Genomic DNA, 22,955 nt, shown 5'->3' on the forward strand with positions numbered 1-22,955 from the left:
TTTTTCTATATGTGCAGATGTTTATGTTTTTCGTGTCGTTCCTACAGAGCATGAACAGCGACTGTGAGGGTCAGGCTAACATCAGGAACTCTCCAGAGAACCGTCTGCTGATAAAGAGGATGTTGATCAAATGTGCAGATGTGGCAAACCCCTGCAGGCCGCTCGAGCTCTGCATCGAGTGGGCCGGGCGGATCTCTGAGGAGTACTTTGCACAGGTGTGTGGACGTCGCTAACGCAACCCCGCTCTTTTGTTTCTTCGGATTGTTTTCATTGTCTCACTTTGTATAATTAAACACATTTATGGCACCTCATCTCCCGAGCTGCAGATTTAGCTTGAGTGTGCGTTTATCTTTGCTTTTGTTACCTCATTATGATCCATGTGTGTATGCGTGTGTGTGCGTGTGTGTGTGTGTGTGTGTGTTCCCTGCAGACAGATGAGGAGAAGAGACAAGGACTGCCGGTGGTGATGCCAGTGTTTGACAGAAACACCTGTAGTGTGCCCAAATCTCAGATTTCCTTCATCGACTACTTCATCACTGACATGTTTGACGCCTTGGATGGTAAGAACAACGTGTTCGTTCATTTTCTCTGCTGGTGTGCTTGCGTGTCTTCTCTTCTTTGCTTTTCTCTGTGTGTGTGGGGTGTTTATATGTACTGTTCCGTGTTTAGTCATTTCCTTTTCCACTTTATTCCCAAGTAAGCTAGTGTACATTTTACTATTAAGTCTGATTATGTTAGTAAAACGTAAGGGTCACAAGTCATAGACTGTGAGTCAGACACACAGGCAGCAGTTTATGTTTAAAGTTATTTACGGCAAATCGCACTACTTTAAAGGGGACATATCATGTTTTTTTTGTGATTTATATAATGTTATGATGTCAAATGTCTATGTTAAACATGGTCAAAGTTACAAACCTTGAGGTGAACATGTATAAAAATGCTCCCTGAAAGTCAAAAGCCAGGGTTTCAGTTACTGCTACTTCCTCCTCGTGATGACGTCAGATCAGGAGGCCTTAAAGAGACAGGAGCTAAAACAGCCTGTTTTAGACAGAGGCTGAACTGAGGGGCTGCATAAAGAGCCGGTATAAGATAAATAAGGAGTTATTTTAACTGTAAATTATGTATAGATATTCCAGAAGAGCCCCAGAATATAAATATATACCTGGAAATGTGCATGATATGTCCTCTTTAAATGCTTAAATGTTTACTTTCAAAGAACTAAAGTACCTGTTTGCCTGGTGATGCTTCCTCACCTGCTTTTACTCTGTACAGTATGTTTGATGTCAAGTTTGCTTATAATGAATATTGTTTCACATCCTCAGTTGATTGCAAATGTTCCGTCCTTTTTGATAAACGTCTCAAGCTCACAAGCAATCCTCTATTAGTCCAAGAAGTTTCGTTCCCTAGTTTATGATTAAATGAAGTACAGAGATTAAGCTTCAAAGTTCATTCTCAACCTTGAAAACAAGGGGGTTTGATTTTGGGGGGGGAAAAAAAAAAAAATCTTCACTCAAGTTTCATTTACTAGCTTTGTATGCAGTCAAATATTCATTTTTTTGTCAAAGAAGTTCAGAGACTTTCTGATCCTCATACAGATCTGTTTCCTTGATGGGATTTCCATTTCAGTTGCAACCCTAAACCACATTTTAACAACCTTTTGAAATATCGCTCTTCAGAGACAACTCCCCAAAAAAATTTACTCCAGCCTTCTATGACTTTTTCATTTTTCTTGGCAGATCGCAGGATAGGAAAATGCAGGAAAGTGGTGAGGAGGAGGAGGAGTCACAAGAAATGGGGAGGGATAGTATGGTCCTTATAGCTCCCCATTCCCACTGAAGTTCTCTTTTAGTTTAGTCTCCCCAAGAGGGAACTTGTTTACTGTCAACACAGCTCTGATGTCACGGAAAGATTCCAAATGCCAGTGGGACGGAGAGAAATTGCGAGGGCGCCAGGGGAGTGGGAAGTTGGGAAAATATGAGAGGGGATGGGGGTTTACGATCACTCGGTTCGGGGAGGGACGAGCAGTCAAGCAGAACTTCACTTACACCTAAACACAAAAACACTCACGCAGCCGCTTTCAATTCACCAGGGTCATTTTGAGGTCACAGTGGGGGTCATTGTTAGTTCCAGGCTACGAGCAGAGATGCAGCGCGGGCCAACAACAAGCCGGAAATCAGGATGTAAACAACACAAGAACACAAACACTGCAGAACATACGCTGTGTGTGTGTGTGTGTGTGAGAGAGAGAGAGAGAAAAGGCAGAGAGACCTTTCAACCCCAGCTGTCTCATTTTTTTTTTGTTTTTTTTTATATGTGGGAGCAACATTGCAGAGTGTACATAACATTAACCACTGTACATGAACTAACCACACACACACACACACACACAAACACCCTCATACAAACACACATCTTCCTCCCTAATAGCTCATGTGGAACGATAACAGGAAATGACTGATGAGCAGGTGTCTTGTCAGTTGACATTTCACTGTAGGGGTTTGTTCCTGAAGAATTTAATTTTTTTTACAGAAGCCTTGAAGGATATGCTCACATTTTCTCAAGTCTGTCTTAAAACAACTCACTGCTGTCCATGCTGGCTCTGAAGAAATTCTTTTATAATGTGATTTTAAGAGATGTGGGACAAAGTGCACAGTCCTCATTCTGAGTAAACATACAATCACACCTGAAGCTAATATGAGGCAGCAGCAGTCAATGTTTACCAAATCAGGTTGTTATTTTCCAAAGTCCTTAAAGCACAGAATAAATTCTAGAGCTGAAATGATTAGTTGATCGACAGAAAATTAATCTGCAAAATTTTTAATTTAAAAAATCGTTTCAGTCATTTTGTATTTCATTTTTAATGTCAACTATTCTCTGGTTGCTGCCTCTCCAATGTGAGGATTTGCTGCTTTTCTTGGTTTTATATCATTGTAAACGGAATATTTTTGTGTTTTGGACCATTAAGGCTGCAACTAACGATTACTGTCATTGATTATTCTGTTGATTATTTCATTGATTAATCGTTTATCATCTATAAAATGGCAGAAAACACAAAATGACCATTTAAATTTGCCAGAGTGAAAGGTGTAATTAGTGTATAATCAGCTGAAAATAAGAATCGTTGTGTTTTAGTTACCTTAGAATGAGCCCTTTATGGAACTAAATCCTACACACTGGTCCTTTAAAGGTGACGCCTTCAGTTTGCTATCATGTATGACAAAGAAAAGCATCAAATCTTCACATTTGAGAAGCTGAAACCAGCAAATTTTGGGAATTTTTTGCTTAAATAATGACTGAAGTGATCATCCGATTATCAAAATAGTTAATTTCCTGTCGACTAATTAACGAATCGACTAATCGCTGCAGCTCCACAAGACATTTTAAGACATTTCACCTTGGAAAAATTGTGATGATTGTTTTTGCACTATTTTTTGACAGTGTCGTTAGTTACATCCCTACAAAAGTCCCTCTTTTTTTGTTTCCCTTTTCTTGTTGTGCCACAGTAGAAGCATATTTAAAAAAGGAAGTAATTTCAAAATAAAGACTATTTTCTGTCTTTGGGAGATACCCACTTGATTTGACTCAGACTGCTGAAGTATTATTGTAGCTTCAGCTTTGATTGCGTGTTTGTACAGAATAAGGACGGTGGATTTTGTCCTCCATGTTGGAATTGCATCATGAAGGGATTTTCTTACATCTAGCACAGACATGAGGAACAAAATCAGTTTCAATGTACATATGGTCATATTTAATCCACCAAAACACGGCTACTGTATGTGCGTCCTTGTTCGTTTCTTCTTCAACTCAACCTCTTTATCTCTTCTCAGCCTTCGCCAGCCTGCCTGGTCTCATGGAACACCTGTCGGAGAATTACAAGTACTGGAAGAGCTTGGACGAGATGAAGTGTAAGAGCCTTCGCCCTCCCCCTCCTTCTTGACCGAACCCTCGTCCGGCCTCCTCTCATCCGTCACTCCGAGCAGGGTATGACAGCGAACGTGGCCCCGCGGTGGAACAATTAAGTCTCTTCAGCTGTGATTCGACGGAGCTCTGTGTACCCTCCCGTTTAACCCAGGACACGTTCGCAACCTGAAGCTGGGCGACCGGGGGGAACCCTGAGAGCAGACGTCACCGGCTGATGAACACTGAGACGCTGTTTCCATCTCAAATCACAGCCTCTTTTCTTGTGTGGTTCAGTGGAGAATAGGTTGTCATTTGAAGCCCCCCCACCCCCCTCCCTCTCCCCTCCCTGTCGACTCTCTGTTGCCACTTTATGGCTCTGTTAAGTATTCCTTATAGCACCTCTATGAAACTGTGTGGACCTCATGGCTCACCTGACAATCTGTACCATACAGTGTAACACACCAGAAACCTGCACTTTAGCTAATCAAGACATTTTTAATTTCGAGCTCCTTCTTGCTACTTTTTGCTTTTTGCATTTTCGTCTCTCTTGTTAATTTTCTTTTCACAAATATTTCCCATTCTGCATCTGTCTGTTGGTGTAAAAGCAATGTGGTGAGGAGGTTGGTGACCTAAGCTAGACGCACTGATTGAAAACTTGTGAAGGTGCTCAGCTGGATTTTTTTCATTCTTATGAGCTGTGATACAGTCATACAATACGAGAGACACTTTGACTTGTGTCAGGGACCAAATTCTTAGCAATCAGAGGTCCTTGCTGGTTAGCCAAGTACCAGGGTCCAGTCAGAAGGTTTTCTAAATACAAAGTCCCACATACAGAGGAGAGATTGAGGAGGGACTGTGAAGATCTTGTTGCTATGTAAACCTACTGTTATGCTCCGGCAATGACGCAAAACCACCTCCGTGTCAGAACAAATGGAGGAAAAGAATTGCACTGTATCAGAGCTTTCAATACAAATATATCAGATGTTGCATATTCAGTTATGTGACACTGGAAAGGACACAAACTGTAGACACTTACACCCAAATAAGAAGCTTAACAATATACTTGCAGTGCTGCTGTTAAAGTAGCACGTAGCTGTACGTTCAAGGTTGAAACGGACCTCAAAGCGGGTTGACAGACGTATGAAGGAGCAGCTGAACCATGTTTTAGATCCAGCTTGTAAAAATACAGCAGCTGCAGAGCCAGGCTGTCTGCTCCAAACACTTATCAGCTCCTGCTCTCACATATTTTCTCTTAAACCACTTTTACTGTATCTCAAACCCCTCTGCCGCAATACACCTTGCTGCCATTTGGCTCTTTCTTTAAGGGGGGGGGGGGGAAATCTAGTTGCACATTATTTTTAAAGGCCATCGTGCTATGAGATTTGAGTGATATGTCTGCTCTCTAGTGGCTGAAAGGGGGTGTTGCAGAAGTGGTAGATAAATTAAATCTTTCAGAGAGGGATCCACAGGAAATAAATTATTACCCTAAAGTGATTGGGAGTAAAAAAGACAATGATTTATCAAAAAGTGAGCATTTCTAAACAGAAATGGGGAAATTTGAGAAGTGCAGCAGTGATAGTTTATGTGTTCCCGTCTCCTTCAGAGCACTTTTTCTTTGTATTTTGACACATGAAGGTGAGTATTGAAGAGCACTGTTGCCAGCAGCAGAGAGAATACCAAGAAATCAATTTATGAAGTAAGAATACTGGATTTGCAGATATCCATCCACTGCCTGAGCTGAATCATCATTACGTATTACCAGTTCTTGTCCCAAGACTCCATCTGAATGAGTGAAGCAGGACATGTGTGTGTGTGTGTGAGAGAGAGTGTGTGTGTGTTAATCCAGGAAACGCACATTACAGTATTAACCAAAGGCACAGAGAGCTTTTTACAGGTGCCTTATTCTTTGGTCATCTTTACAGAAACAAAAGTTGGTTGAAGTATCTCCTCCTCTCCTCTAAAGACAAAAATATATATAAGAAAAGCCATACATGTTTTATTTAAAGAAACCTTTGAGATCAAAATATACAGTATATAAATATATATATATGACTTTGGGAATGTTGCTTTACGGTCTGTGCTACAGTTTTTGAGTTGACTTGGTGAGTCAGTGTTAACAGTTCTGGTCCTGACGTTTGATCTTTTCTGTTTTGTACACCTATGAAGTTCTTAAAAGGACAGAAACCGAATCAGGTGCGGTGAAATCCACAGTTACGGTTTTCACTTTAACGAGACAGAGCTGATCACATCCACGTTTAATGTATTCATGATGATGTAATCTTTTTTTTTTTTTTTTTTTAAATCGACGATCAAGGTCTTAATCAATGCCTTAATCTTCTCACGTCTCACTGTTTAGGTCTGCTATTGTTGCAATACACTGTAAACTACCTAATGTACCTGCTGTTACTGTAAATACTCAGCCAATATATGATTTTTGCTTTGCATTTTACATCATTTCTTTATGTAACTTTTTGTTTTTTTTGAGGTGTTATATGTTGCAGGGATGATTTCCAAAAACTCAAAAAAAAAAAAAAAAAATTCACTTTTTTACAGCGACTTGAAACGTGGCTCCACTTCTGAATGTTTCATGACCGCTCTCACGGATCATGAGAAGATATTTTTGCTAACCGATAATGAAGATTTCTACTCACAAAGACAATTTAAATATTTCAGATTTACATGTCAGACGAACATGCCTTTTCTGTGAGCGGCAATGACTGGAATGTGATGATATCAATTAGATCAGATGACAGCCTCGCTTTGATTCTACTCGAGGCAGAACCAGATTGTATAACTGCTTGTTATGTAATGATAAGCCTTCATCGCTCACAGTCATTTCTATTTCCTCTGTTTCTTTCATCTCTGACACTGATGGCTGTGGCCGCGGACGACGTGCCAACTCTTTGTTGTTTTGTATCATTTATAAAACAGAACAATAATTAGAAAGCGCTGTTATAAACGGTACATTATTTTTCAAAGAAGGAAACAAAAAAAACCCATCATTCATTATTATTATTGGCCATGAGAACTGTAATGTGTGTTTTGAAGGATTTTACTGCCTCATGCATAGTAGTGACAAAAGCTTTCCGTCAGAGTCACTTAAAAATCAACCATGTTTGTTTGAAAAGTTTAATGTATTTTGCTCCTCTCTGGATTATGATGTCTTATTTTGATGTTCTCTGTCAGACACACAAAAAAAAATGTATTGTGAGAGACAATTAAAGCGTTTAAATATGAAGTTGTTACATGAATGGCAGCAGACAATCTAAACTGAGACAAAATACACAGATGCGAGTTAAAGCATGGTGATGGTGAAGAGATTGGTGCAGATGTGACACAGAGAAAAACCTGCAGGATGAAGCTGTGACATTTCCCCTGGCAGTCGTCAACTGATGGTCAACGGGTTGCTTTGGTTTGGCGAATTATGCAAATGACTGACTGTAGCTTGAAGCTGAAAAAAATCACCCAAAATCTCTACAAAGAGCCGTGAAACAGGCTCATACACCAAACATGAAGAGGAGCAGGAAATGAGGGCTGAAGGTGCTTAGACAGCAGTAGTAGACAGCGTACCCGTTAAGCCTTGACAAGCCTCCTGAATGTACCGGCATGTGACCCGCAACGGGGAACGTCCGGTACGAGACGTCCTACTCCGCTGACATCACATCTAAAGCTGCGAGGATTAGTTGATCGAGAGAATTGTAATTGGCAACTACTTTGATAATAGAGTAACTGTATCAGTCACTTTTCAAGCAAAAAAGCCTCACAGATGCGAGGATTTGTTGCTTTTCTTTGTCATTTAGGATAATAATACAAATACTGTTTGGTTTTGGAAAACGGTAATTGTCAGTTGTTAATCACATCACCTCTAAAACATTCCAGGCTGGAAATAAAACTATTTACATGTTGTTTCTGAGGTGAGGTATTTACTAGGTTTGAAAAATAAAAATTAAATACTTCTTTACATAAATCATAAGGCAACAAACAATCATCACAGTAAACTCAAATGATTTGCAACAAACATCCAAACCGACAACAACAACATCAACAACAAACTCTCCTTTCTTAAGGCAGCGATTCAAAAGGTTAAAGGTCAGAGTCCTCCGTTCTCCTCCAGTTTTTGGAAAAGTGCAAGGCTGCGCAGGTGAGACTGCCTTTCTCCGTTCTTCCACAGGATCAGCAGGTGATCTGTGGAGCACGTCACCAACCCGTTCTCCTTGAAGCTGACGAACATCTGACAGAAGCGTAAAAAAGGGATTATTAGAGCCGTATTTTGAGGTGGAACGTTAGTTTGTAAGGGATGAAACTGTACCTGGACGGCTCCTGAGTGTCCGATCAGATCACCCGTCAACTCCAGCATCCTGATGTTTGGGACATCTATGATCTTCTTCGACGGAGGACCGGTCTGTTTGCTTGACCGGCCGAAAGTCCACATCCCAAAGAACCCTGGTTTAATGCAGAGTGCAAAAACTAGCTTAGAATAATGAATGAAAGAAGACATAAATAAGAAAGGTGAGTCTGTACGTTCTGTTCTGCAGTGGCTGTTACATGAACTGCATGAACAAATGTTTTTCGGTGTATTCAGATGGAGGTGGAAGTCAGGCAGGATCGGCTAAAAATGGGAATTACATCATCACAGCAAGACATCGACCAGAATTTCTCAACATGTTTGAGGGTGAAAATATTTTTATAGTCTGTCTCTGAATTTAAAACTAATATAATCAAATATATCTGCAGTTCCACTCAACTCTCAGCTCATTGTTTTGGTTTCACAGACTGTAAATCTACTGGTTTTTTCACTCTCGCTACTCTTGTTAGACAGACAAAATTAGCAACTAGCTTGTGAACACAGCAGAGCATTTAGCAGCTTAAGTATCGGATATTTTACACAGGATTAAGAGACCGAAACAGAGCTGAAAGGTGAGCTCCGTCAGATGTGATTGTCAGATGGTCGAAGATCTTCAGTAATCCCCTCCCTCTACACATTTCCGATGTCAGATTAGGGGGGGGGGGGGCTATGCAAGGCCATTTCTATAACGTTCCGAAACTGACAATCCATCATTAACGCCCACTTCTCGCCGTTATTGGCCAGCTGTGCGGAGGTGAGAGAGGAGCCAGCGTTTCAACTTCTCTCTCTCTAGCTCTCCCTTTTCATTTTTGACACAACTATTTGTCACTTTTTATGTGAACAACTGAGCGCAGCACTATGATCCAGGAGAAACAGTCTGAAAATATGCGCCATTATCCCTGTATTGAAACGATATCACTTCTCCCTGTTTCCCCCTTCTCCTCTATCTGTAACCGTTAGCTTTCCGCTCCACCGGCGGTTCCACCAGAACCAGTTCTGATCGACCGTAAATCAAGATATTTTTTCAATGGAGTAGGAGAGCAAAGTAGAGCTAAAAAGGAAGTTAAATACTGGACACATATTTGTCAGGTCACCGGATACATGAATGCTAAATTTGCTCTGTGTCTGCCAGATGTGTAAATATACAACTGTTTGCAAGTTCGCCTAATCAATATATTTATAAGGTGATAATATGTCAATGTTTTGTTTACAGCTTGTTTTCCGCTGCCCCGAGTGGCCAAAAACATGAGTTAATGCAGATGAGCTGGAATTCCAGATGTGCAAATCTCACTAGAAGAGCAGGAGATGATGAACAGACACACATACACACACACACACACACACACACACACAGGGGAAGCTAAAAGACCACACGAGATGCAAGTGATTGATTTCTGATCGGTTTCCTGGAAACACTGAACAAACTAAAGACAAATAATTGGCCTGTGGTGATGATTAGCAGGAGATGCAGCCCGAGTGTTGTCGCTAGCCAAGATGTATCCGCAATCAAACCACATCTACACACCAACTGCAGACAGTTAAAACCATCAAAGACGGCATGACCACACAGACACACACTCAACTTTAGACCACCCCACTTAAGTAGAAAACACAGCCTCTCTGAGCGCTGGTGCAGTCCACTTTCCTTTGATATACACAATACCACATCTGGACTGCATTACTGCACCTCCAAGCCACCCACATATCAAGACAATCGACTACACACACACACACACACACACACACACACACACACACACACACAACCTGAGTGCAGGCAATTTTACTCAGTCTTTGAACTTTCTGATTCATACTTTTGTTCTATCACCAGGAACAACATCTAGTTTTCATAAGATGGCAAATCCACAGGGGGGGAAATGGGACGATAGTCTTCTCCCCTGATGTGTCTGCATGTTTGTACAGAGCATGTGAGCTACTTACCATCCTATCAGAGGTGTGACAGACCTGAAATTGCATGTTTATGTGTGTGTGTGTGTGTCACCTGGAGTGGCCGGTTCAGCGGGCAAAGGCAGGTCTTGTATCTCCCACATTCTCACGCTGCCGTCTTCAGAGCAGGACATCAGCTCGCTGAAACAGAGACAACAGTCTAATCTAACAGCTGATAATAATCTGAAGCAGTTCTACTATGACTGTATTGGACTCACATGTCTAGATGCAGGTTCAATTAGGATACAGATTTGCAGTCTCCTGTTTTTTTACAGGCCTCTTTATATGTGTTTGTATTGTCTTTTCACCTCCAGGATATCTGGAATACAGAACAGCTGAAAAACTATATCTCACAGGTCATAAAGGTCTTTGTGTGCCTTGTAAAGAACTGGTACATTACAACTGGCAACTGAAGTCAGCAGATATAAAACCACTGCAGTGATCTTAGTGTTGTTGAGGATTAATTTAATTTTGTATCATGACCTCATGGAGTCTGCTGTTTGAAAAATAATCACTTTGTTGATTTGTTTTGGTTGTCTGAGGGTGATACTGTTTGTTTAGTTGGCTTTTTAATAAGAAAAACTTCATTTTGGTGAAATTTAAAGACATTTTTGTCATATAAACCAAATCTTTTGAAATTATAAATTATGATTTGCCATGTAATCAGTATGTTATTTGCTTCCTTTTGCTAATAAAAAAAAACAAATGGATGTTTTATTGATACTGCATCTATTAATTTTCATTTTTAAATGTATCTCAAATGAAATACACAAAAATTCTTGTCTCCATATTTCAGAGTAACAAAAAAATTTCCAGTCAGTTTTTGCAGGTACAACATGGATCCAGATACCATAAACTGACAGCAAAAATATATGATAAAATATAAATAAACTATATGAATGAAGCAAAAGCACTGAGGCTTTAATTTTAAATCTGACAGACATATATTGAAGATTTTTAACTGCATTGTCTGGGTCTGCAGCACATAGGAACTTGCATTTTTTAAATTTTCTAGCAAAAAAAAATCAGGGCAGTGGCGCACCCATGTGGATAAAAAATGGAGTGCAGGCTTGTTGCACTGTTGAGTCTAGACTATTATCATCACAGACACAGCAGATCATTCATGGAGGCAATCAGTACTTCAGCCCTTAATTTCCTGTCACACTTTGAAGAGGTTGGAGATAAGAATGAGTCGGATATCTTACCTGTCAGATAGCAGCATGGTGTGTAAGATGTTTGAGTCGTGGGCGACCTTCCTGTACGCCACAACCGTCTTTGTCAGAACGCTGTACACATACAGACCGCTGCCCACAGCTGCCAGGATGAGCTATAAAACACACAAACATCAAGCATCTCATGGATCACAATAACAGAACAACATACTCACACCATCCTGTCCTCCTCACCTTTCCGTTGGTGGTCAGATGCTGAATGGACATCTCGCTGGGTTTGGGAGCGCCCATTCGTATTTCAGCCTGGGTGCAGGCCTGAGACTCCTCCCACAGGATGTGCTCATAGGCCAGGATGTTCCAATCAATCGCGTCCCAGAGAATCAGCTCACCCATGTGGGAACCGCTGGCGAAGAGTCCGTCTGAGGAACACACAGCAACAACCAGAACAGAAGTTATCGAATGGAGTCGCTTGGATTTTCGGTGATGTTTCAGAGTTTCCTGACAGACCGACCGTTGACGTTGATAAGAGCTCGAATCTGATCCTGGTGGTCGGACAGACAGCGGATCTCAGCCACCGACAGAGAGGAATCAGTAGAGACCGTCAGCCTGTAGATCACTGCAAAGAAAATAAAAAATAAAGCTTCAGATTAATTTTATGTCATGTAGATTTCATGTATTTGAGACAAACATTCATTCCAGTCAAAGGAGATGATCAGACATCTCTCTCTTACCGATCTCTTTATCCATAGCAGCTGCTATACAGTTCTTGGGCAGCTCTATCAAAGCAGTAATTCCTGCAAAATGCCAAATTACAATAACAACATTAATCAGTTTGTGTGCAAACAGCAGTGTCAGGGGTGAGCATAGTTGGCGCAACAACCGACACATGAAAAGTGTTTTGTGACGGTTGTTCTTGCTCCTTACCGGTGTCACTGTGGTTCTGTCTGTGACACTGAAGCTGAAAGTCTTTGTTCCACACACACAGTTCCTCCCCGCCGGAGACCCACACACATAACCGCTCCAGCACCAGCAAACACTGAGAGAAAAACACATGAATATAAGGACATGTGCTATCTTTAATTTGGACACGCACGCAGGTACACGCATCAAACGCACGGACGCACACGCACAAAATATCACAGTGACGAAAAGAAATCAAATATAATTAACCTATAGATGCTGCAATTAACCTTAATCTAAGATCAAGAGGAGGCAATTACCATTTTATCTTAAATTATAATTGGCAGAACAACCTTTACTGTCAAATATTTTAATTAGTGTGTTACATTATCTTGCCAACACAAACTTAATTGCCCAGAGTCTGATGACACGACTGGAATAACCAAGAAAATGTAATATGAGGGACCGAGATGTGCTGTATATGTTCTATATTAGTATGAACTGAGCAGAGTCAACATATCTGCAGCTGTGGTGACTGAAAAATGTGAAAATTACTTTAAATGAATGATCTTTTAAATCTTTTCAAAGGTTTGTGGGATGTTTTTCAGGCTGGTTCTTATCAGAGAATAATGATCAACACAAAAACCAGATGCAACATGAAGCCCTGAACTGCACAAAGCATAAATACAGCTTCAACAACAGGAAACTTGGATTATTAGAAATTACATAAATAGCAAGATTAAACTGGATTTTAATATAAAATTCTGTGAGCCTTGAACTAATAATCTTCTTGCTTCTGTTCCGCATTAGATTCATAATTAAAGACAGTGTGTTGCAGCATTCTGACATATCTCAGTGCATGTTGGGTAATTTTAACAAGAAAACTTGCTAATTGTTATTTTAACATTAAAACATATCAAATGGTGAAATGCAGAGGGTGAATGTAATATCATAAACACTTTTAATCCAATCCAATAGTTTGCGATAGATGTAACCTTAATGGAACCTTAGTTGGGATGAGAATGTGTTAAGAGATTTGGCATCAGTATCAGTCCAGATATCGACCTTATTAAAGGGACTGGAGATTGATCATGTCTGACTGATAGCCAATCAATATTAAACACTTTTACATTTTCTGTTCTGCTCTGTTCATTTGTTACAGTGAGTTAATTTTGTTGTGTAAAGTTGCAGTCACATTACATTCCCATCACATTACAATTCAAGCACGTGTTTCCTGTTTCCGTGCGGCGGATCAGCTGTTCAGAGTTTTTTTTTTAACTTTGACCAGGCAGAAACACTGCAACACATTTAGTACATTATCACACTACAAGACTTGTGACAACTACGATCAATATTTATTTATTTATCACCCACATCAGAAACGTCCTTTTTTTGGAGCTGAGTGCAGGGAAATTTCAGTTTCAGTTCAACAAATGCCAGGTGACCACATGTTCAAGCTACTGCTGATACTTCCTGCTTGTGCTTCATCATAAATACATTTAAATCATAGACTAGATCACAGACTATATGTGCATCAATAACACAATCGCACTAACTGTCTGGAGCAATATACAGTCATTAATATCTGCACAAGCCTAAAAAGAATAAAGACATAGAGGACTGGTATCATATCAGTACTCGGTACATAACTTTAGATATGAGAACATTCAGTGTGTTTTACTGTGTTTTTCAATTAGCTTTATGTTTCCAATTCTGCAAAGATGATGATAATAGAATCCATGCAATTGGCTGAATGAAAATCAAATGTATATAGAGTAGTGCTTGTCTGTTCATTATACTACAAGGGTGTTTTTTTTTCTCCTCTTTTGCCTGCACCACGGGGGGGAAAAAAAAGATTTTTCAGTCTGAAGTGACATGAGAAGAACCTTCTAAATAATTTAAGTAGAAAATAACTTCAAAGAAAGCAGGAGCTCTTGAGATTTTTTCTCTTAACTGTTTTTTTTTCTGTGTGCATAATTAAGTGATGAATTCAAGCATTTCATTAATCATTAATTAATCTGATGACACTCAGTTCAGACTTGTGGGTTTGAAGTTTTACGGAAACATCACTAGATCAACCTACTATGATCGACTTTTGCATACAAGTGATTTGAGCATTTATTCAAACATGAGACCAAGATGCAAAATTGCCATCATGTTTACATAACAATGTGCACGTCTGGAAGGAGCTTATCAATTACCTTTACAGAAGACTGCAGATCTGAAATGGTCTGAACCCTGTTGCCTGTATCAGGATCCCACAACTGACAAATAAGATTAAGGAGAATCAAGCCTGAATTCCAAACACAACAATCACATACGGATGGTTTTAGCAAGTGTTTAAAATGTTTGCTCGGCCTTTGGTATTGATTGAGGATACACTGAGACTTCGGTCTGAGGAGGCAGTGATGAGCGAAGTGTGCGACATGAGTCCGTTATCACAGGTGAAGGTGGTCATGGCTGTTATTTGCTGGGAATGTCCCCTCAGCTCCTGCAGCCTCTCGCCGGTCTAACAGTCAGACAAAAAAAAAAAATAAAAAAATAGCAATTAGTGGCTCTGTGTTGTGTGCAATGTGAACTAATCAACTTGCAGCATATTACCTCCACATTCCACACCAAAACCAGGCCATCGTCCCCCGCTGAGGCACATCTGGAAAACATAAGATGAGAAGTATGAGTTGTTTCTTGGGAAGCTGGACTTATACGTGACATAAATACCTCAGCGGAGATGTGCACTTGGCAGCAGGCCTCATCTTTAGCGGGCCGACTTGCCAAACACAGCCAGACAATCTCTATCTGTGTGAGGGATCATTTCCCGTAGGTCCATTTCCACCTGAGAAGCCTTAAAAAAAAAAAAATATCTGTTCTGGGGCTTACCACCTTCACTTGCCCTCTGACCCTCAACCATCCACGCTACCTGTTCCCAAAATCAACAGACAGGATGAGTGGATAAAAAAGAGAGATAAAATGAGAAGAAAGGAACTGTCCAGGATACATTTTCGGACTTCAAAAGCAATCTGGAGAGAATTTTCTGGCCTTTGCCCCCGACTGCGGACCTGTGCGCGGAGAGGACGAGACCCAGAGGAGGGGGTTATTACTGGAGGAGACCAGGCGTGAAGCAACCCCCCACCTCCTGACACACACACACACACACACGTACTTATAAATCCCAATCTGAGCACTTATGCAGACGCACTCTACCATGCCAGTGTGCAGCACACTTCCACAAAAGCAGGGCGGAGAGAGGAGAGCAGGTGCAAAAAACCCTTTATACGTGTGCCTGCATGTGTGCATGGACGGCATTAAAAGGCTTTTGGTTCTACTGTACTGTGCGCAGACAATCACATAGTGGTGATGATCGGGCTCTTGTCATGCTCTGTAAGTTTGCTGTAGGTGAGGATCTCCTGTCAATCACAGAGGGATAGAGGCCAGTCAAGGGTAGAGAGGAGTGAGGTTAGAGAGGGAGGAAAAAAGGGGGGGGGGGGGGGGGGGAGCGAGGGAGGGGAGGGTGGGTTTGTGGTCTGCTTACCTGAAGTCATCAATCTGCACCAGAAATCGAACAATGTCAAAATGTCCTTTCAGCACCTGCAGCTCAGTGAACCAGTTTTTGGGCTGTTCCTCTCCAATGCACAACACGGGGCTTTTCTGCAGACATAAGAGGGAAAGTAGTGAGACAAACAGGCTGCGCTTCACAGGCAGACAGTCTACTTAAGTACAGTTTTGAGGGACTTGTGCTTCACTTGAGTATTTAACAGTTTTTCCATTTTTTTTTTTAAATATTGTCCTCTTTACTGCACTACATTTATCTCAGATTAAGAAATTACATTACAACAAGATTATAAAATACAAATCATTGTTAACAAATAAATCTTTTTGACTGGTAACCCCTCACAAATAAAACAAACAGTGCAGCTGCTATTATAAGTCAATGAATCAATTACTAAATCAGCTAAATTATTCTATTTTAGTACTTTTTAAAGCAAAAAGGCCAAATATTCTCTAGTTTCAGCTTCTCACATGTGAGGATAATCGATAATGAAAATAATCGTTAGTTGCTGCCCTAATTGTAGAAACCAGAAAATATTCACATTTGAGAAGCTGGAATCAAGAGAATTTGAACTATTTATACACATTAATTTGTTTGTCAATCGATTAATCGACTAATCGTTGCAGCTCTATTTGAAACATTTAAGAACAGGTTCACAATTTTTCAAGTGTGTCTTAAAACAACAGTTAGGTGTTTATATGAACAGTGGAAGAGGTTTTCTTCGCTGTAATCATTCCTCCTGTTCATACTGGCTGTTAAAAGATCCCTCTTCAAATGTGCTTTCAGTGGAAGTGATGGAGGCCAAAATCCACAGCGTGTCCACACAGTCGTTTAGTGCAAAAACACATTTAAAAGTTGATGTGAAGTTTATATGAGGCTTCAGCAGTCTGAGTTAGTCATATCAAGTGGATATCTGACACATTTACAATCTTTTTAATATCAAATTCCCTCTTTATGTTTCTCTGTTGAGCTGCGGTGGAAATATAGTAACAAAAAGAGGGAATTTGGCACTAAAAAGACTGTAACGTTGAAAGATATCTACTTGATTTGACTCATTTGGACGCTGAAGGAGGAATTTGTGGATTGTGGATTTTGTTCCCCATCACTTACATTGAAGGGGATCTTTTAACAGCCAGTATGAACAGGAGGAATGATTACAGCAAGGAAAACCTCTTTCACTATTCATATGGGCACCTTTAAGACAGACTTTAAAAACTGTGAACCATCCTTTAAGTACGATTTGCTGATGATACTTTTGTATAATTAGGATTTTGAATGAGACATTTGTATTTGTGATGGATCATTTTGAAATTGGTACTTTTACTTGAGTAAAGGATCTCGAGTATTTCTTCCACCGCTGCGGGCAGAGCAGGCTTCACCTACAGCTAAAAACATTAGCTTCACTGTACCGAAGTCATCTCACCTCCACGGAGCTCTGAGCCTCCCGACCACCGAGAATCCACCGTAGCATGACTTCCTCCTCGTTTCTTTAGCGACTAACGTTGGCTGAAGGAAAACAATGAAGCCAATTCAGATATTTGTCTAAATATAAACCAAAAACGTAGCTTAACATGTACGTTTGCAAAAGCCGAAAGCACAAAAACAGCTAACGTTAGCTTACATTTAACCGTTACATTATATCTTACCAGTCATTGACGTAAACAGAAAACACCGTTTCGACTGTTGTTGTGTTTTCGTCCGATTTATCGACACAATTTGATGTAACGCGTCGTTCTGATGATTAGATATTATTGACAAAGGTGTGACTATTACGTTAATATCGTATGTATTTAAGTTACATGATTAAAAAGGCGAATTATTCTGCTGCAGTCCCGACCACAACAAACCATTCATGTGACTGAAACTACGGAAGCTTTTGATGGACAAGACGTACGCAGGTCGATTATTATTATTATTTAGGAAGTCAGTGTTAAAACTCCCGCGGCTAACATTTAGCTGTTTGGTGTTCCTGTGCAGATTTTAGAGAGCTCAACGACATTCACAAGTGTGGTAAGTTATTCTACCTTCTGCTTTATCGTGTTTTGCTTAAAAATCTCTCCCAAATGCTCTGCTTTGAACACTAATTTGTTAAATTACTTAATTAGAAAAAAATCTAGATATCTAGCCTACTCCTCACCAGTGATGGAAAGGCATTCAGATCATTCACTTAAGTAAATAAAAACAAGCAATAAAACAATGTAAATATGCTCCATTATAAGTAAAAGTCCTGCATGAAAAATCCTACTTAAGTAAAAGTACATAGACTAAGTATTAGAAGCCAAATGTAGTTAAAGTATTGCAGTAAAAGTAGTGGTTTGGTCCCTCTGACTGATATATTATTATATATGACATCATTAGATTATTAATAGTGAAGCATCAGTGTTAGAGCAGCATGTTATTGTTGTAGCTGCTGGAGGTGGAGCTAGTTTCAACTACTTTATATACAGTTAGCTAGTTTAGTCCAGTGGTTCCCAACCTAGGGGTCGGTCCCCTCCAAAGGGTCACCAGATAAATCTGAGGTGAGATGATTAATGGGAGAGGAAAGGAGAAAAAAACAAAGTTCTGATACACAAATCTGTTTTCAGGTTTTGGATTTTTTCTCTAATCTTTGATTTTTGGTAAATTTATTGATAAAATCATAAAAACACAAAACCATGATGAAAACATATCACAAAAAAATCCACAAGACAAAAGACATTAAAAGTGCCCGTACTATACACACAATTCAAACAGTAACAATGTAAGTTAAAAGCAAGAAAAACAGCAACAAGGAAAATAGAGATAAGAAAAAGAAAGTGCTATATGCATATACATGCATGTATATGCAATATTGCACAAGTCAACCAAAACAAAACATCAATAAAAATAAAGTTTAAAAAGCAATAACACAGGAGGTAATGATTTAGTGACACACACAGGGAGTATGATGTTTCTTGACACATCTTTGGAAGAAATTATTACAATTAATCTTACTGTTTCTATGTCAGGCGAGAGGTTTGACAAAAGCAAATAAATGATGAGAAAACCGTTAAATTCTCCTCACTTCCTCTCTTAGATGAAATGTTGACTTTAACACATATTTGAGTGGAGAGGGACTTTAATGGCAGCATCCTGTATTAAAATGGATGTTGTTCTCCTTTTCACAACTAGATGGCAGTACGTAACAATCCCATGAGATCAGAGGAAGACTCAAACCTCCATTTGCCAGGGAAAACCATATCATTTGGGGTTTTCCAGTTGTCTCCCCTTGCATTTATTCAGATTATAAGTACAATTCTTGTGATTATTTGTTTCTCTTGTATGATTTCAACACCTTGTGACTACAGTTTCTCTTTTTTGCTTCCCCTTTATTTCTCTGCTCTCTCCCATGACTTCTGCGTTTATGTTGACCCGCTCTCCCTCCGCATCTTCTACCTCCACTCTACATGCTATCCCTCGCTGTGTCTCCCCTGTTAACACACAAATACACACAAACACCAGACACACAGTCACACATCACCCTAGCTGTGTCTACTCCTGCTCCCCCGATTGAGACGACACGCGGTGTAGGGCCTGTGACCTTCATGGTGGCTCAGATCTGTGGCTGGCACTGATTTCTGATTTAGTGTCAATCCGCCGCGCTTGTCAGGGGCTGCGAGGTGCTTTCCATGCGGTAATAGAAAAGCTCAAGGGCAGCTAGAGAAAAAGGAGGAGGGTTATAGGGAGAGGGCTTGGATGAGGTGGAGTGAATGGGTTTTAGATGCGAGGAATGGGTGAGGCTCTGTTTGTTTAACTATCTGTCAGATATGTGAAAGAACATGTAGACTGTAGAGAAATGTTTTCAGTAAATAATTAACTCGAAAGATGTGAAGGAATGTGATCCGAGAGTCTACAGTCATGCTACATCAGCAAGCTAACATGCTCGCAATGACATTGTGTACATGTAGGGCAGCAAGTAACAATTATAGATTAATCTGTTGGTTATTTTATCGATTAATCGATGTGTCATTCGGTCTATAAAATGTTGATCTCCCTTTTCCCAAAGCCCAAGGTGACATCCTCAAATTGTTTTCGTCCTGAACAACAGTCAAAACCCCAACTATTCAGTTTACTATCATGTATGACAAAGAAAAGCATCTAATCTTCATATTTGAGACGCTGAAACAAGCAAACTTCTGGCAATTTTCCTTAAAAAATTACTAAAAGGATTATGAGATTATCAATAGTTGCCGATTAATTTTCTCTTGATCTACTAATCAATTAATCGATGCAGCTCATCGTTGCAGCTCTACTCAATTGGCTTCAGAGGAAAAGTCAGAGCATCGCCAGCCTCATTAGGATTCATCCACTGGGAACCACGAATCTCTGTATAACATTTCTTCATAGTTCATCTAATAGTAGTTGAGATACTTCAGTCTGGACCAAAGTGGTCTGATTGACCAAAAGACAGACTGATATACAGACCAGGATTGCTAAAAGGGACGTAGAAAATGCAATAAGACCAGGATGGTGCCAGGAAATGAGGTGTGAGAGTAAAAATTTCAAAAACACATTATAGGGATGAGAGAAAAGATGAAGAGAGTTTATGAAAAACCCGGCGAGAAGAGAAGGGGAAGTGAGATAGAGATTCAGTAGTTCATATGGGAAGAAATGGGAGGAAAAAAAAGAAGCAAGTGGTTCCTCAGTGCGGCGGCCTTGGTCTGGAGTAGACGAGGTGTCAGATATGACCAATGGCAGGAATCAGCTAAGAGGTGAAGTCATGATGCACTAAACAGAGTCAGCGCAAAGGAAAAAAGTCTGCCTGCTCCCTCTGATCTCATCCCCTATCTCCGCCCTGTAAGGAAAACAAATGGTTATGATGATGGAAAAGGAATTAAGCTGTAATTTAACAATGGGCAACAACAGTATTCAATAACGGGTTCCCTCCAACGCTGTCCGGCGGGCTCTTGTAGAAGAGAGAGGCTCATTCCTGACCAACACACTTCACTGTCCCTCTTCATCAGGCTTTCACTGTGTTCTGCTTTACCTACTGCGGGGCGCTTCCTCCACGTGGGATCTGCACTCAGACCTCAACACGCAGGGTAGCACCTTCATAAGTCTGCAGGATTTGTTTTGTATGTTAATAACACAGGTTTCACTCAATTGTAATGCTACCTATTTCTGTCAGTTCACCCTTAAAGAGAGGGAAAAAGTTCTCTAATTCGCGGCCAACAACTGTTTTAAATAAGTCTGGTGTTGTTCTCATTGATGGCTGTTTCCCTGCATGGAAAACCAAACAAGCCAATCAGAGCTTTGTTGGTGGGAGTAAGAATGGAGCCATCATCTTCCTGTACCTGATAGACGTAGACATTTCGTTCACTATTATTCACTTTTTTATAAGCTAAGAGCAATAACTACATTTTATTTATAGAGCGCTTTAAAGACACGTCACACAGAAGGAAAAATAATCTCTATATAAAACATACTAAAAGTACATTTATCAGCAGGGGACATTAAACATTAAAGGCAGCTTTAAAAAAGTGAGTTTGAATATGGACAGGTTGGTGCAGCCGCAAATGTGTTTTTGGAAAGAAGTGATTGCATAATTGTTCAAATGCTCTTCAGTATGTACGTCAAATAGGGAACACATCATCCTTCGTGATGCTGTGACGTTTTTCAGTTCAGGCGTAAGATCTGTTGCTGGTTCAAACTGTTATTTAACAGGAACGATGCACAATACACTAACTGTACCAGATATAGCTAAATGCTCATTTACATGTTTTTCCATATATGCACTGAATTCTTGTTTGAAAAGATCGAAGGTTCCTGATTTGTTTTGGTTGACTGACGGTGATATGTAGAGTATGTTGAGTTTTAATGTTAAGATTTTTGTTTTGATGAGATTTATATAAAATGCATTGACACTGAGACAGAGAACACTGTATCCATCATAACAAGATATTTCTGTCATGTAAACTGAATATTTTTAAATGAGTCTTTTTGAATTTTTGGAACCGTACATTATGATTCGTCATGTGGCCGTCCTTGTTATTGTTGCTGTCTAGTGTCTTGTAAGCTCATATGGGCCAGGCGCCAGAAAAGGTGTAGGACACTCAAATAAACAAATCAATAAATCAATGTATTCCCTGGGCAGAGGCCAAGACTTTTGTACTGAACTGTTACATTCAGTTCGGTACAAACCTAGACTCAAACAAGTATTGTTTTATAAGGTTAATGGCTCAGCAGTCACTTATTTGCAACAGAGTCGACACATCATGATTGTGTGTGGATGTATGTCTTTTAATAAGCTTTTAAGGAAGTAACATATCACAACTGAGCTGACGTACTGTACGTCTAAAACAGATGTCTAAAAAGCTACTGATTCACTAGTGACAATAGTGGTTCAGTAGATATGTTCACACATGTGCTGAACACCTCTAGTGTCAGAGCAAAAATAAAAAATAGTGACCAAAAAATGGCCACAAGTATGGCTGACATCAACACAGCACTAAAATAAATAATAACTGGCATCCCAGTAGCCTACTGGTTAAGACACATGCCATGTTACTGCAACGTCCGTGGTTCAACTCCAGTCATGGACCCTTGTTGCATGTCATATCCTGTCTCTCTTTCTCTCCCCTTGATTCCTGTCATCTCTCAACTGTCATTATCTAATAAAGGGATAACAAAAAAACCCAAAAAGAAATAACATCTGAATATTTCTCTGAACAGAATGACAAATGTTAAGTTAATTGCTCTTTGCAACTGTTGCCACAGTTTCTTTGACTGAAAATGACATTGATGGGACAGATATGTTAGACTTCCTGGTTAGGGCAAACAGAAACAAACCAGAAAAAGGGCCCACATGAACACTGAATATTCATTCATTCATTATTCTCTGACTGAATGATGACATGAAAACCAAAAGGCAACGGATATAGTTTTGCTTTTAATTGCTGAGATTTGAGCCCCACACCAATATAGTATAGAGGTGAATGGGATCTAAATTGCCAAAAACATGTGTCCTGGATTCTCTGGATAATCCTGGAGAAAGCATTCCTACAGGAAAACTGAATCCACAGGTCTGCTAATTATCCAGAGAAATTAAACATTTTAAATGCTGAGACATTAAGTCATCTTTCAAGCGAAATGCCAAACATTTGTTGGTTCCACCTTCTTAAGACGG

General features: G+C 39.9%; 2 protein-coding genes across 3 annotated transcripts in view; one reads left to right on the forward strand and one right to left on the reverse strand.

Annotated features, from left to right (window-relative positions):
* Nucleotides 1-7,138, forward strand: part of pde8b (phosphodiesterase 8B) — a 54,965-nt gene extending 47,827 nt beyond the window's left edge. For both annotated transcript variants that reach the window (XM_067573642.1, XM_067573641.1), the window contains exons 20-22: nt 48-215; nt 431-560; nt 3,828-7,138. In XM_067573642.1, the coding sequence (XP_067429743.1) occupies nt 48-215; nt 431-560; nt 3,828-3,937 (408 nt within the window). In that variant the 3' untranslated portion in view covers nt 3,938-7,138. The remainder of the gene's footprint in view (nt 1-47; nt 216-430; nt 561-3,827) is intronic.
* On the reverse strand, nt 6,205-17,592 carry wdr41 (WD repeat domain 41). The gene is made up of 14 exons (XM_067573643.1): nt 17,458-17,592; nt 17,235-17,317; nt 15,794-15,909; nt 14,866-14,914; nt 14,645-14,773; nt 14,466-14,528; nt 12,289-12,400; nt 12,096-12,158; nt 11,876-11,980; nt 11,599-11,783; nt 11,398-11,519; nt 10,248-10,333; nt 8,210-8,343; nt 6,205-8,131 (listed from the first exon to the last, which is right to left on the reverse strand). Exons 2-14 carry the CDS (start codon nt 17,280-17,282, stop codon nt 7,991-7,993), a joined length of 1,353 nt encoding a protein of 450 aa, XP_067429744.1. The 5' UTR covers nt 17,283-17,317; nt 17,458-17,592; the 3' UTR covers nt 6,205-7,990.
* Between the last annotated feature and the right edge of the window lie 5,363 nt (nt 17,593-22,955).

This window comes from Thunnus thynnus, chromosome 19, assembly GCF_963924715.1.
Source record: "Thunnus thynnus chromosome 19, fThuThy2.1, whole genome shotgun sequence".
In the NCBI taxonomy this organism is placed as follows: domain Eukaryota; kingdom Metazoa; phylum Chordata; class Actinopteri; order Scombriformes; family Scombridae; genus Thunnus; species Thunnus thynnus.

What these genes read in the sequence shown, in the direction of transcription:
- wdr41 (XM_067573643.1), bottom strand. Translation starts at nt 17,282, where the DNA reads ATGCTACGGTGGATTCTCGGTGGTCGGGAGGCTCAGAGCTCCGTGGAG. An exon ending in CCTCAGACCGAAGTCTCAGT is followed by an intron (nt 14,529 to 14,644) that starts GTATCCTCAATC and finishes CTTATTTGTCAG; the next exon opens with TTGTGGGATCCTGATACAGG. An exon ending in GACACTCAGGAGCCGTCCAG is followed by an intron (nt 8,132 to 8,209) that starts GTACAGTTTCAT and finishes CGCTTCTGTCAG; the next exon opens with ATGTTCGTCAGCTTCAAGGA.